The 13,000-nt window shown below is 37.0% G+C and overlaps 1 protein-coding gene across 1 annotated transcript; it reads left to right on the forward strand.

The window, feature by feature from the left end:
* Positions 1 to 319: 319 nt before the first annotated feature.
* On the forward strand, positions 320 to 2,061 carry LOC137950506 (probable protein ABIL5). The gene is made up of 7 exons (XM_068797007.1): positions 320 to 480; positions 587 to 669; positions 743 to 890; positions 981 to 1,111; positions 1,318 to 1,448; positions 1,543 to 1,631; positions 1,723 to 2,061. Exons 1-7 carry the CDS (start codon positions 397 to 399, stop codon positions 1,885 to 1,887), a joined length of 831 nt encoding a protein of 276 aa, XP_068653108.1. The 5' UTR covers positions 320 to 396; the 3' UTR covers positions 1,888 to 2,061.
* Positions 2,062 to 13,000: the final 10,939 nt, after the last annotated feature.

The following is a 13,000-nucleotide window of genomic DNA, read 5'->3' on the forward strand; positions in this document are numbered from 1 at the left end:
TCGTTGCAACTAATGGCCTTCAACTGCTTGCTTGTGTGTTTTCTGTTGCAATCATGATAGCAATATCGTGGGTGGAATGCCTTTATCAACCAGAGTATCAGATCACAGACCCAAGGTGGGCCTCTCCTACCCTTTCTTTTGGCAGAATTCCCGTACATTGCTATTTGCTATCCCGGAGCATGTGAGATATCAGGCAATCACAAAGAGACAAACCTATGAGAACGGAAAAGACGTTCACGAGTCTCTGAAGAGGGAACACTTTGTCATCTTCTCTCTACCCTTTTCTTTTTCTTTTTTTATCTTCATTCAAAATGTTCCTGATAAAAGCTCGTACAAGAAAGAAAGAGGGAGAGTTCGCTCCTCTTCGAGTCTTCATTCTACCCTTCTCCACCGACAATGGAGGACTCAATAAAGCCTTCTTCACCTGAAGACTCAGAGACGGGATCCATTGACGTCGAACGTTTCGATACATCTCTCCGGGTTAGTGGTCATCTCTATTTTACCTCAACTTAAGAGGGTTTTTTTTTTTTTTTTCTTTTTCAAAAAGCTTTTCCCCCTCATTTTCGGCTTTCTTAATGGATTGCAGGAACTCAGAGACTTACGTTATCAGCTCCATTTTGCAGCGGATTACTGTGAACAGACATTTTCCAAATCCACCGAGAGGAAAACGTGTGTATTTTTCGACCCTAAACTAGCCAGAGACAAATCTTTATAGATAATAAAAATATCTCCATTTTTGTAGGGTGATTGAAGATACGAAGGAGTACATATGCAGAGCGATGGTCACAGTAGTTGATCATCTGGGGAATGTTTCGGCAAATATGGAGTGCCTTCTTAGTGGGTCTGCTCAAGTTTTGCAGACTGAATTTCGTCTTCATTGTTTAAACCAGGTTCGGAATTTTCCTTTAAAACTTTCACCTCAGGGTTACAGAACACTTTTACTGAACTTCGATAACTTTCTTGGGTTGGTTTGAGTTCAGAAACTCCTCACGTGTCGACAGTACACTGAGAAGCTGGACGTGGGTTCGAGTGCGCTGTTCCCAAGATATCACAGGCGTTACACTGCACCCTGTAACCTTTCTCCATTAGAGAATTCGACCGACGCTTTGAGGTCTTAACAAATCCCTTCTCCTCGTTTTCCTGGTCTTGGCCTTTATCCCCCAATTAGAGACAATTATATCAGGAAAGAAGTGTGTTATCTTTCTACTGCCTTTCTTTATTGGAGACAGCTGAAGTAAATTGATTAGTATCTTCCCCACCTAGAAATCAGGTGAAGTATATATGCTTCACATTCTGTTTAATACTTACTGTTTTCAGGGAAGTTGTCGTGGATTCAGTAGCTGTTTCCGAGTCCCAGAATGGGCTGAACCACCTCAAAGACGGCAAAGTCCTGGATGTTGCGCAGACAATTCAAATTCCTCTTGTTAAAAGCCTTCGCTCAATTTCAGGTGAAGCTAAAAAGTTCTGATAGAGAAGACTGTTATGAACTTATTTCTCATATCCTTGCTTCCGTTAATACGGTGAATTGTCTCATCGAAACAGGATGCGATCTTTCCACAGCTTTGCCTGCTTGTGATGGGCCATCCATACTATCAAAGCCTCGGACTCCGTCGTTCGGATCTTGGCCGCAGGTTGGAAAAATTAGTTGCAAATAATGGGAATTGCAGTGAATTTTCTGTTATGCTCATGGCTGTGAGTGCTGTTGCGTTCTCTACTTTGCAGGATGCGCGGAAACATGGGCTAGATTACGAGCAGACTAGAAAAGTCATAGAGGGCACCCATCAAATCGTGTCCAAGGAGCGGACGAGTAAAGTGGCTCCAAGAAGAAACTTCAAGGTGTTCCTTCGGAGGAGCAAGAGAGGAACAGGAGGGAGCCAACTGGTTTGATCTGCTGAAAATGGAGAAGCTCCCTGGATCATCATCATCTTTTTTCTTCAAGTCAAAGAAATCGTATGTTTTTTTGCATTTCAACTCTTTTCCTTTTCCCCTGAAAAGAATGTTAATGTTGGGATAAAATGGATTTCACTTGCATTATGATTCGATGTGTAAATATTGTTTTATTCCCGGCTTCATTATGATTCTACTTTAAAAAAGAAATTCAAGAAAAAAACTGCACAAATCGATTAGTGAATTTTACTAAATTATCCATTTTAAAATAAATATTAACAAAAATAACCAAATTCCCAATTTAATATAAAAATATCCAACTTTAATTGGTCAACTACACGTATATAGTTCACGACTATAAGTCAACTTTGACCCATTATGTAATGCCACATTATCACACTACATCAGCACCCACGTCATCACATTGCTATGTCATAAGACATGTGTATGATACATCATCGAGGCACCACCTCATCATCACTCCATGTCATCGTATATTTTCTCTTGATTTTCTTTCATTATCGATTTAAACTTTTTTCTAATTTTAAAAATATTAATTTCTGGTTTTAAAAATCTTACACATTTCATTCCCTTTTATTTAATACAATAAAAATATAATTTTTTTACTAATTATTTAACAAAAAATTTTCTAATGCACTCAATACTTTACGATTTAAGATATTATTTAATTTCATACAATATTTTGCAAAAAAATTATTTAGTTTTTAATAATCTTATTGGTATATATTTTATTACCTTGTTTTATAAAATAAAAAAATATAAAAATTATATATTAATTAATTAAAAATCATATTTTTATCTATTTAACACCTTTTATTATTGATGTGGAGTGTTGACACGGTTGTGATGACGTGTTATGATAACATGTCATGCATGTTGCTGATGTGGCATTCTAGCGTGGCACCTCATAAAGAGGCAAAAGTTGCCTGTCGGCAAATTATAATTTAAAATATTAAATTCTTTTATAATACTTCATTAAAAATCTCTAATTTTACATTGAATAAAAAGAGGTATAATCATGCAGTCAAATCAAACTTAAATTCTTTACTTTTAGGACGCGTCCAGATACGGCCCATTTGGACTTTTGTTGGATATGGGCTAATTGTTTGGTTTTCGCCTGGCTGGGTTCTACGTTTTTTAAGAAGGAGGAGGAAAATCTCTGGTCAAGGATTGCGGAGAACCTCTTTTAGCATAGATATACAAGAAGAAGAGGGGGAAAGGAGGTGAGGGTGCGGGTACTTGAATGTAACAGGTTCGCAAACCGTTCAAGTTTGGCTCAAAAAAAGTTTGACTCAGTTGAGTTTTTACTTGAGTTTGGTTTGAGTTCAAACTTGAAATAAGGCTCATTAAGTATAACAAGCCAAGTTTCAGTTTTTCCAAGTTTGGCTAGTTAGCTTGTGAACCGATTCGTTAGTATAATTTTTTTTTATGAAAATATCCTTTACTTTAGTTTCTTTTGTCAATTCCCTCTTTAGTTGGTCGATAGTTGCTTTTAGGGGGGGTTAGTCCACAATGAAGTGGAATGAATTCTCCCCACATTACCTTGTTCATCTCGTGTATGGCGTTAGTGCAGAAATTAATTAATTGAAGTAAGATTACATCACTTCATTCTCTGAGGCAAAAATCGCAGAAAACTGATTCAGCCCGATTTTTTGAATCAATCACTTGAATCGCGCGACACGTTGCTTCTTCCCCTCCTCGAAAGGAAAAAATTATTCTCATTTGACTTTCTCCTCTCCCTTTCCCTCGGCCTTCGTCTCCCGACAAATTTTTTTGCCCCATCTTCTTCCTCTCGTCTTCGCTCTCTCTGTTCTCTCTGCTTTTTCTGCTTTCTCTCGTTGTCGCTCTCATCAATTTTCTCTCGTCATCGCTCAATTTTTTTTTGCCCCATCTTCTTCTTCTCTTTTTGTGTCTCTCGGCCTCACTCTTCCTTCTCCCTCTCTCACTCCCTCTTTCTTTTCCCTCTCGGCCTCCCTCTTTTCTCACTCTCGGCCTCCCTCTCCCTTCTCATTCTCACTCTTCTCTTTCCTCCCTCCCCCCCTCCCCTGATTTCTTTCGATTTAACCTATTCCGGTTTCAATATCCTTCGATTTCCTTCGATTTTTGACATTTAGGTGTCGATTTCTTCGATTGGGCTTAGATTTCCCCATTCGTCGGTGGTTTTTCCCAAATTTCATACGGTAAGCCGAAACCCTAATATTTTTTTCATCTAATTTAATTTTGTATTTGATTTAATTTTAATTTATGTGCGTAATTTATCTTGATTGTGGCCATTAGTGGGATTTAGGGTTAGGGTTTATGGGATTTATTAGTATGCTCCATTACAAAGTTTTGGACATCTATGTGATAGCTTGAAGTTCATTGATATTAAGTTCATCACAATATTCTTTTTATTTATTTTTGTATTTTTGTATTTTTATAGTTTTAAATGTAGGTTAAAGCTCAAACATGGCTCGAGCTCGAGCTCAAACTCAGTTAAAATTTTTGGGCTGAAACTCGATTCCAATTTTAGGTTCGAGGCTAACCTCAAACTCAAATTTGAGTTCGAAATATTTAAATCAAGCCAAACTCGAATATATGCAAGTTTGAGCTTGGCTCAGCTCGATGCCAGCCCTACTTGAATGGGTAGGTTCCCTTCTTTGCCTCCTAAATAGATAAAGCTCGAATTCAACATGAACTTCAACTTCAAATTTATTTGAATCATGTATATGAACTTCAATTTCAAATTTGGTGTTAGTGTGGATGAGTTCATGTGCACTGGAAAACAGTTTTCAATGTTAGTGCCCCAAAATGAGAAAAATACAAAAAACAAGAGAATGAGTAACTTGTAATAATATACTTAAATAAAACATAATACCTAAACCCCAAATTAGGTAAAACAAACATGATTACTACACTAATAAGTAATTTAATGTATAATTAAAATATATTATTATAATAGTTAATTAAATTAGATATTATATTATTCAATGATTAAAGTTTATTGTATATTAATACAGTAATTACGTGAGCCAATTAGCTGTGCCCATGATTAATTATAAAAAAAATAAAGTTAAAAATAACATAACGAATGTAATAAATTAAGTTATTAATTTATTAATTTCATAAGATATACTTTAACATAAAAAAGAATGATTAAACAAAAAGTTCACCACTCTCCAAAAAAATAATAAGAACAAAAAAAACATAAATGATGATAAGAATAGCAAAAAAAAAGAGTAAAAGTCAATATGTTTTTTCAAATAAAATATCTTTTTTTTTTTTCTGAAGAAGAATAAGAAGAAAGTGAGAATGTTGTTAAGGATGAGGAAAACCCCAGAGAGCGAAAACAATACACCACATATCCAAATTGGTGGAATAATATAAAGAGATAGGCTTAAAAAATGTGATAAAAAAATAAATAAAAATTTAGTTCAAAAGTAAACTAAGAATGCTTGAATTCTGTTAAAGTTAAGTCCAAATTCATCCCAAAATAATTATGTTTTCTGTGTGTTGGAGGTCGTTTTCAACCTCCAACCACGCGTAGAGGGGGTTCGATGGCAGCTACCGTCGACCCCTATCTGACGTCAGACGTCGGCCCCCCGTTGGAGTCACTGGCTCACCCCACGCCAGCCAGACTTCGGTCCCCCGTTGGGCGCCATCGCTTGTCTCCGGCCTTCGTCTCTCGTCGCATGCCGAGAGAGAGAGAGAGAGAGAGAGAGAGAGAGAGAGAGAGAGAGAGAGAGAGAGAGAGAGAGAGAGAGAGAGAGAGAGAGAGAGAGAGAGAGAGAGAGAGAGAGAGAGAGAGAGAGAGAGAGAGAGAGAGAGAGAGAGAGAGAGAGAGAGAGAGAGAGAGAGAGAGAGAGAGAGAGAGAGAGAGAGAGAGAGAGAGAGAGAGAGAGAGAGAGAGAGAGATGGACACGAAGAAGGCGAGAGGGACAACATCCTTACTCCTGCCCAACACCATGAAATCTATAATTCAAAGAAGGTTATAAAAACGGAAGCAGGCCAAACCTACTTAGGTGAGGATGATGCCGTTTATACCTTGATTTCATGTATTGTCCACCATTTTATTGGCAATTTGATATCCACTACTGATAAGGGACGTGAGGTTTTGCAAAATCTTAGATGTAAAACACTTAGCCCTTTTAGATGGTATAAAGATGTTTTCCTCACAAAGGTTATGCAACGAACCGATGCCAATAATGAATATTGGAAAGCTAAATTCATTGATGGTTTACCAACCCTTTTTGCAAGTAAAGTCCGCAAAAGGTTAGGTAACGAGGTAGGAATCATTAACTACCAACAATATACATATGGTCTCCTTACCAGTGCTATCATCCAAGAATGACTGACCTTATGTAATGATTTAAAACTTCAAGCTCAGCTTAAGCAACAAAATCTTACGGGCAAGCGAGAGCTTGGTGAATTCTGTGACCAATTTGCCTGTGGCACAGAACCACCACCTTCCCATCAAAGGAAGGGAAAAGGGATGGCCTCTCATTCTAAGAGACCAGAACCCTACTCACACCAGAGTAGGAGATATCCCAAAAGACAGTCTCATAAACAGACTCGTCCCGAACCTAGGAGACCTCCTCCTCGACAGAGGCATCCTCCTAGAAGAAATCAACCAGAAAAAAAGAAAATTGTCTGTTATAAATGTGGTAAATTAGGCCACTATTCAAATAAATGCAAAACAAAAGAGAAATTGAACCAACTCCAGATAGATGAAGGATTAAGAATCCAGTTGGCTAAAATTCTCTTAAATTCTGATTCTGGAGAAGATATTGATTATGCCTCATCCAGTCCATCAGAAGAAGATCCAGATTGCAGTTGTTCACACCTACAATCTGTGGCTCAAATGCATCAAATTAATGTTCTTACTTCCATGCAACGCAGCATGCTGGATAATATTGATCAAGAGGAAGATCCTCAAACCAAGAGATATTTAATTAAAGAATATCTTGATCAAATTCAAAGTACTTCAAAGAGTGCTCCCAGCCAAGGAGTAAAACCTTATTCTTTGAAGGAAATTCTTAGTCGTTTTGAAGACATAATATCTTCAAAACAAAATGTCACCATCTCCTCATTACAAGGAGAAATTAAAGAAATCAAGCAAGAATTAAAAGAATTAAAATCTTTATATAAAAAGCTTGAACAAAAATGTGAACAAAAACATTTGCCGCCAGAAAAGACATCTGAAGCTTCTTTTCTGAACCAAATTACCAAAGTCATCCATCAGAGATGGCATACGGTTATTAATTTAGTTATTGATCAGAACTTTGTCATTCCTAAACTGACAGCTCTGATTGATAGTGGAGCAGATTTAAACTGCATCCAAGAAGGGTTAATTCCAACCCAATATTTTGAGAAAACTACTCAAACTTTGGCAAATGCCAATGGAGACAAAATGAAGATAAAATATAAATTAAATAATGCCTCCATCTGCACTAATAATCAGGGCATTACAACTGACTTTTTATTAGTCAAGAATATGACTCAACAAGTCATATTAGGAACTCCTTTTTTGGAAACAATAATGCCAATAAAAGGCATTGATAACCATGGAATTCATGGTCAGGTTAATAATAAACCTATTTATTTCTCTTTCAAATCTCCTCCTCAAATTAGTTTTATAAATGAGATTTCGGAATTGAGAAATGTAAAAGAACATCATCTTAGTTTCCTGCATAAAGAAATTCAATTTTTAACCATTGAACATCAGTTGGAAACTCTAGATATCAAAGAGAAAATTAGTTCTCTTCAGAAATTTTTATCCCAAGAAATTTGTAGTGAAATTCCTACAGCTTTTTGGGATCGACATAAATATATTGTGTCTTTACCCTATATTGATGGATTCAATGAAAGAACCATTCCGACAAAAGCAAGACCTAGTCAAATGAAACATGCTTTGCTAGATCTATGCAAAAAGGAAATCCAAAATCTATTGGATAAGAAATTGATTCGAAAATCATACTCCCCATGGAGTTGTACTGCTTTTTATGTCAATAAAAATGCAGAAAAGGAACGAGGTGTTCCAAGATTAGTGGTTAATTATAAACCACTCAATGACTGTTTGCGATGGATTCGCTATCCTATCCCAAACAAGAAAGATTTATTAGACATATTATTTTCTGCTAAAATCTTTTCCAAATTTGATTTGAAATCTGGATATTGGCAAATTCAAATTAATGAAAAGGATAAATATAAAACTGTATTCACTGTCCCTTTTGGTCACTTTGAATGGAATGTTATGCCTTTCGGTTTGAAAAATGCTCCATCTGAATTTCAAAATATCATGAATGATATCTTTGCTCCTTATTCTGAATTTACTATTGTTTATATTGATGATATTCTTTTCTATTCAGAATCTCTTGATGCTCATTTTAAGCATTTACATGTTTTCAAATCAGTCATTAGAAAACATGGGTTGGTGATATCGGCAAAATGAAACTGTTTCAGACCTCTGTTAGATTTTTAGGTCACAATATTCACAAGGGAAAAATAGTTCCCATTGATCGAAGCATTGAGTTTGCCTCTAAGTTCCCGGATGAACTACTGGAGAAAACTCAACTTCAGAGATTTCTAGGAAGTCTCAATTATATTGCAGATTATTATCCTCATCTTGCACAAGATTCTGCAATATTGCATAAAAGACTCAGAAAGAATCCTGAGCCTTGGACTACCAACCATACCCAGGCAGTCCAACTAATTAAGAGTAAGGTTAAACAACTTCCTTGTCTTAACCTCACTAATCCTTCTTATCCGAAGGTGGTAGAGACTGATGCTTCCCATATAGGCTATGGTGGCATCTTAAAACAAAGAAATCCCTCTGGTAAAGAAGAACTTGTTCGATTTACCTCTGGAAATTGGCATGATGCACAGCTTAATTATTCCACTGTTAAACAAGAAATATTGGCAATAATTAAGTGCATTCATAAATTTCAGGATGATTTATTAAATCAAAAATTCCTTTTAAGAGTTGATTGTTCAGCAGCCAAATCGATTCTTAAGAAGGATGTGAAGAATCTTACTTCCAAACAGATCTTTGCCAGATGGCAGGCGGAATTAAGCGCCTTTGATTTTGATATAGAACATATCAAAGGAGAATTGAACTCCTTACCTGATTTTCTAACCCGTGAATTTCTCCAGGGTCAAAATCATGTATAACCCCGCAAGGGGCAATCCACTCCCAATGAGAGGACGTGGTATTCAACAATCAAGAGGCCGAGGCCGAAAGAATCCAGAAAGAGGAAATTCCTCAGACAAGAAGGGCAAAGCCCCAGTGTCGTATAAAGAGACACTTGAAGTAGAACCAGAGTATATTACTCTTCCGGATACGGAAATCATTCTACTCCTCAATAAAGAGGATCTTGAGGGTACATTGGATTCCTGGGAGATGTTACAGAAATGGCTTGGAGAAGTCTACTGTCCCATCCGTGCAGGAAAACGATGGTATTCCTTTGAATCTATTTTGGTTCATCTGAATTCTATATCAGTGCATCATACACTGACAAATGTGGCTAAATGGGATAGCCCAAGAGCGTACAGTAAATGTACAATACAAAGATTCATGCATCCCTCAACATGGGGAAAATTTGATTTGGCTAAAGCAGCTAATCTTCCTAATGATAAGGAATTTAATTATTGGGATTATATGGATTCTTGGTATAATACCTTTTATTACCAAAATCCTTCCCATAGGCATTCCTGGTTTTTCCAATGGGAAAAGAATGTCTTTCAGAGGTCATTACCTCTACCCAGTTGGGTATTTGCATGGTGAATCAAATTTGGGCCACCCATTTCAATATTACCTGAGCCCATTAAGGCTTGTTTTAATAAATGGACTCAATCCAGTCCTGAGCTTAAAGCTCTGGGTTATGAAAAACCCCCAAAGAATTGGGACAGTCTTATCTTCTTTATGGTATTCTCTCTACCATGGATTTGGAGATGGGATTGTACTACAGGCTTTAATGATAAAAGCCTACCAGTATTATTACGAACTTTTCATGTTCGACGGTGAAAAAATTTCCCCAATATTGATACCAAAGTTGCAGAAATTAAATCTGCTATCATACAGAATGAAAACAATCTTGGATTGCATCGCATCCCGGAAGCCCATTATGACTCCGACAATTTATTTGCAAGTTTTAAAACTCAATTAAAGAGTTTGATTCCGAATATATCGGAAAAGGATATTATGCAAAAATTATTAGAATCAATGAAGGATTCTATGGTTACCCAGTGCAATGAAGGCACTTCTTCTCACCACCCAGCAGATGACAACATGTCCGTGTCTGAACCTTCTGCTGCTGAAGATGATGAAGATATTGATTATAATAGCACTGAGCAAGATGATAATGCTCAAGACTCTTTACCGGATAGCCAACCACCTGATGAGGATCCGGAAGAATATATTAATCTCATGTTGCAAGCATTCAAGGCAACATCTAAAAATAAATAATTTTGCAGGATATGACTTTGACAGATAAATCTATTCCAGATTCGTCGGCCAAGTCCGTCCAAAAGCTACAGAGGAAATCTTATCCTCCGGCCCACAGTTGGCCTATTTGTCACATCAATCAAGGCTCCTACAGTATATTTGGTCGGCCATATTCCATAAAGTCTCACACATGGGATGCCGCTAGTAGCCGCCTGCATCGGATAAGAGTTAAGGCTCTTCAACAACAAAAGATGCTTTGGGACTAAGCCCATCAAATGTCACTTTCCAATATCAATCATAGAGATAAAGAAGATAAAGAAGATGATCAAGATGATGACTCATCCAAGAATCTCAATTATAGAGATAATGACTCACCACCTCAATCATAGAGGTTACTTTTTGTATTAGTGGTGGATTTCAAATATGTTCAAATCCACAGTAGTTCACTCCTTCTATATAAGGAGTTAGTTTCGGTAGACAAGGCATTACTTGAAAAAACCTTCCCCTTTGTCTTCAAGGTTGCCTAATCGTGTGCTTTTCTTATTTGGAGTCTATTGTAAGTACTTTTATGATATTGTGAATAAATTAGTAGTGATTTAAAGTTATTCTCTGCCTGTTTCTCCTTTTACTTGCCTTCTGTCAATCTTCCTTCTTCCCGCTGTAATTGGTATTAGAGCCATGGAAGGCTAAACCTTGAATATCCAGGTATGAAGTGAACTATTTATAAATTTTTTATATTTTAATCATCAGGAGAGTTAACTTAGTTCGTAATGTTATAATGGTTTCCTATTCATTGTCGTTCTTGTTATGATATGGGACGTCACCCAAGTCGCGTTGAGGTATGCCCGTGTTGCCGTTGCCGTGGGTAGGCGTAGGCGTTGAATGGCCGCTATACTCTTAAATCGTTGACAGACGGGTATCTGATCAAGAAGATGATGAACAGGAAAATAATTATGATATTAGGAATCAAAGTTTGCTTTGTTCATGATTCTCATATAATAAGTTTATAATATGTTTACTTCATACTAGGATATTCCCCCTTCTGGTTCTCTTTTACCACTCTTAGCTGTAGCTGTAGTATAATTTAGTTTAATTTAATTGTGTTTTTATTTGGTTTTTAATTTGTCAAAATATGGCATCCAGTAGTAGGAGTACTGGATCAGTTAAGAATGCATCTCTGGTTGAGTATAAAGTTCAACAACAATTGAATGATTGGACAATCCCGTCCATTAAACCTACATCAATATACAAGAAAGGAACTTTCACCCTTTCGAGTACCATGAGAATTAAAACCATGGAACAAACAATTAATCTTGAAAATCAAGATTCAACTCTAAAATTATTAGAGTTAACAGATCTCAATAAGTATCTTGCAGATACTGAGAAAAAATATATGCATATTGGATGCATACAAATTGCGTTCAAACCCTTGACCTTATTAGGGATGAACACATGTATGCAGGCCATACTTCGAGATGGTCGCTGTTTGGATTGGAAACCCTCATTAATGGGTATAGTGGAAACAAGTCTCAGTAGGGGACCTGTCTACTTTAATGTCCATCCAAACCTTACCCTATCATTAACAGATAGGAATTTGTTAGAATCTATCCAATTGAGGATTCTAACACAGGGATACAATTTTATTCCTGGAACTGAAACCATTGCTGTAATAGCAAGGATTCATTTCAAAATTATGAATACTTTAGTCCCTAAGGTATTACACTTACCAGATCAAGGTAAGACTGTTTTGATCGAAACCGATCTTATGAGTGCCAATGTTGCCACTCCAAGGATGATCAATTGGGAGGAAATTTATTTCCCAGCCAACTGGACTATTCCACAGGCTGTTCCTCCACGACTCCTGATTAATCAGGATATTGATCATGTCATCCAATCAACCAATGGCGATGTGGTAATCAATTTCAAAGACAAGACTCCATACCTAGTCTCTTTACCACCCACGTCATCCCGATATTCGGATGTAGGTCCATCTACGCGCCTACAGGAATTGGATGAAAAACAATCCATAAAGGATGATTCCTCATTAAAAGGAATCCACTTATCAGACACCCAGATACCTCATGGGGTCTACCGAGAAAGGGAGCAAGACAGAACGTCTCCCACTCCCAGTGAAATGACTGGTTTTACTCTGTGATTATGATTTTTACACCTTACCAGAGTAACCCAGAACCGCCACCTTTTGTGGTGGACCGAGCAACCATCAAAGCTGAATTCTTTCACCCCAATAATCTAGCTTTCAAAAATTGGTTTTTTGACACCTATGGGGACGCAGAACGCATGCAATTATCAAATGACTTTTATCTTTATTTGGAAACAAATAAGGTTATCATGTCTTTTTTAGATTGGTTCATGCAAACCAGACTAAAGCAAGCGGAGAAACGACCCTTAGTTTCTTCTCCCAATACTCCCACTCTTTCTACCTTAACGAAAGAATGACATCTTATGTCTGGCATAAATATACGATCAGTACACCCTCCGACTGATCCAATTCGACTTGAATTTGCAAGTCCTTCAGGCAAAAGTCTTGAATTTGTCGAAGCAGTTGCTTTTGTCAATCCTGAGGTTACCCTTAACCCTATGGGACAAATCAGAAGACAAAACAACTTTACGAATTTAAATCTCCAAACGATAGGCAATCAACTGACTCGA

This window comes from Aristolochia californica, unplaced genomic scaffold (assembly GCF_029961685.1).
Source record: "Aristolochia californica isolate CCGP_79_NKW_82.1479 unplaced genomic scaffold, dmAriCali1.0.hap1 SCAF_14, whole genome shotgun sequence".
Lineage (NCBI taxonomy): Eukaryota > Viridiplantae > Streptophyta > Magnoliopsida > Piperales > Aristolochiaceae > Aristolochia > Aristolochia californica.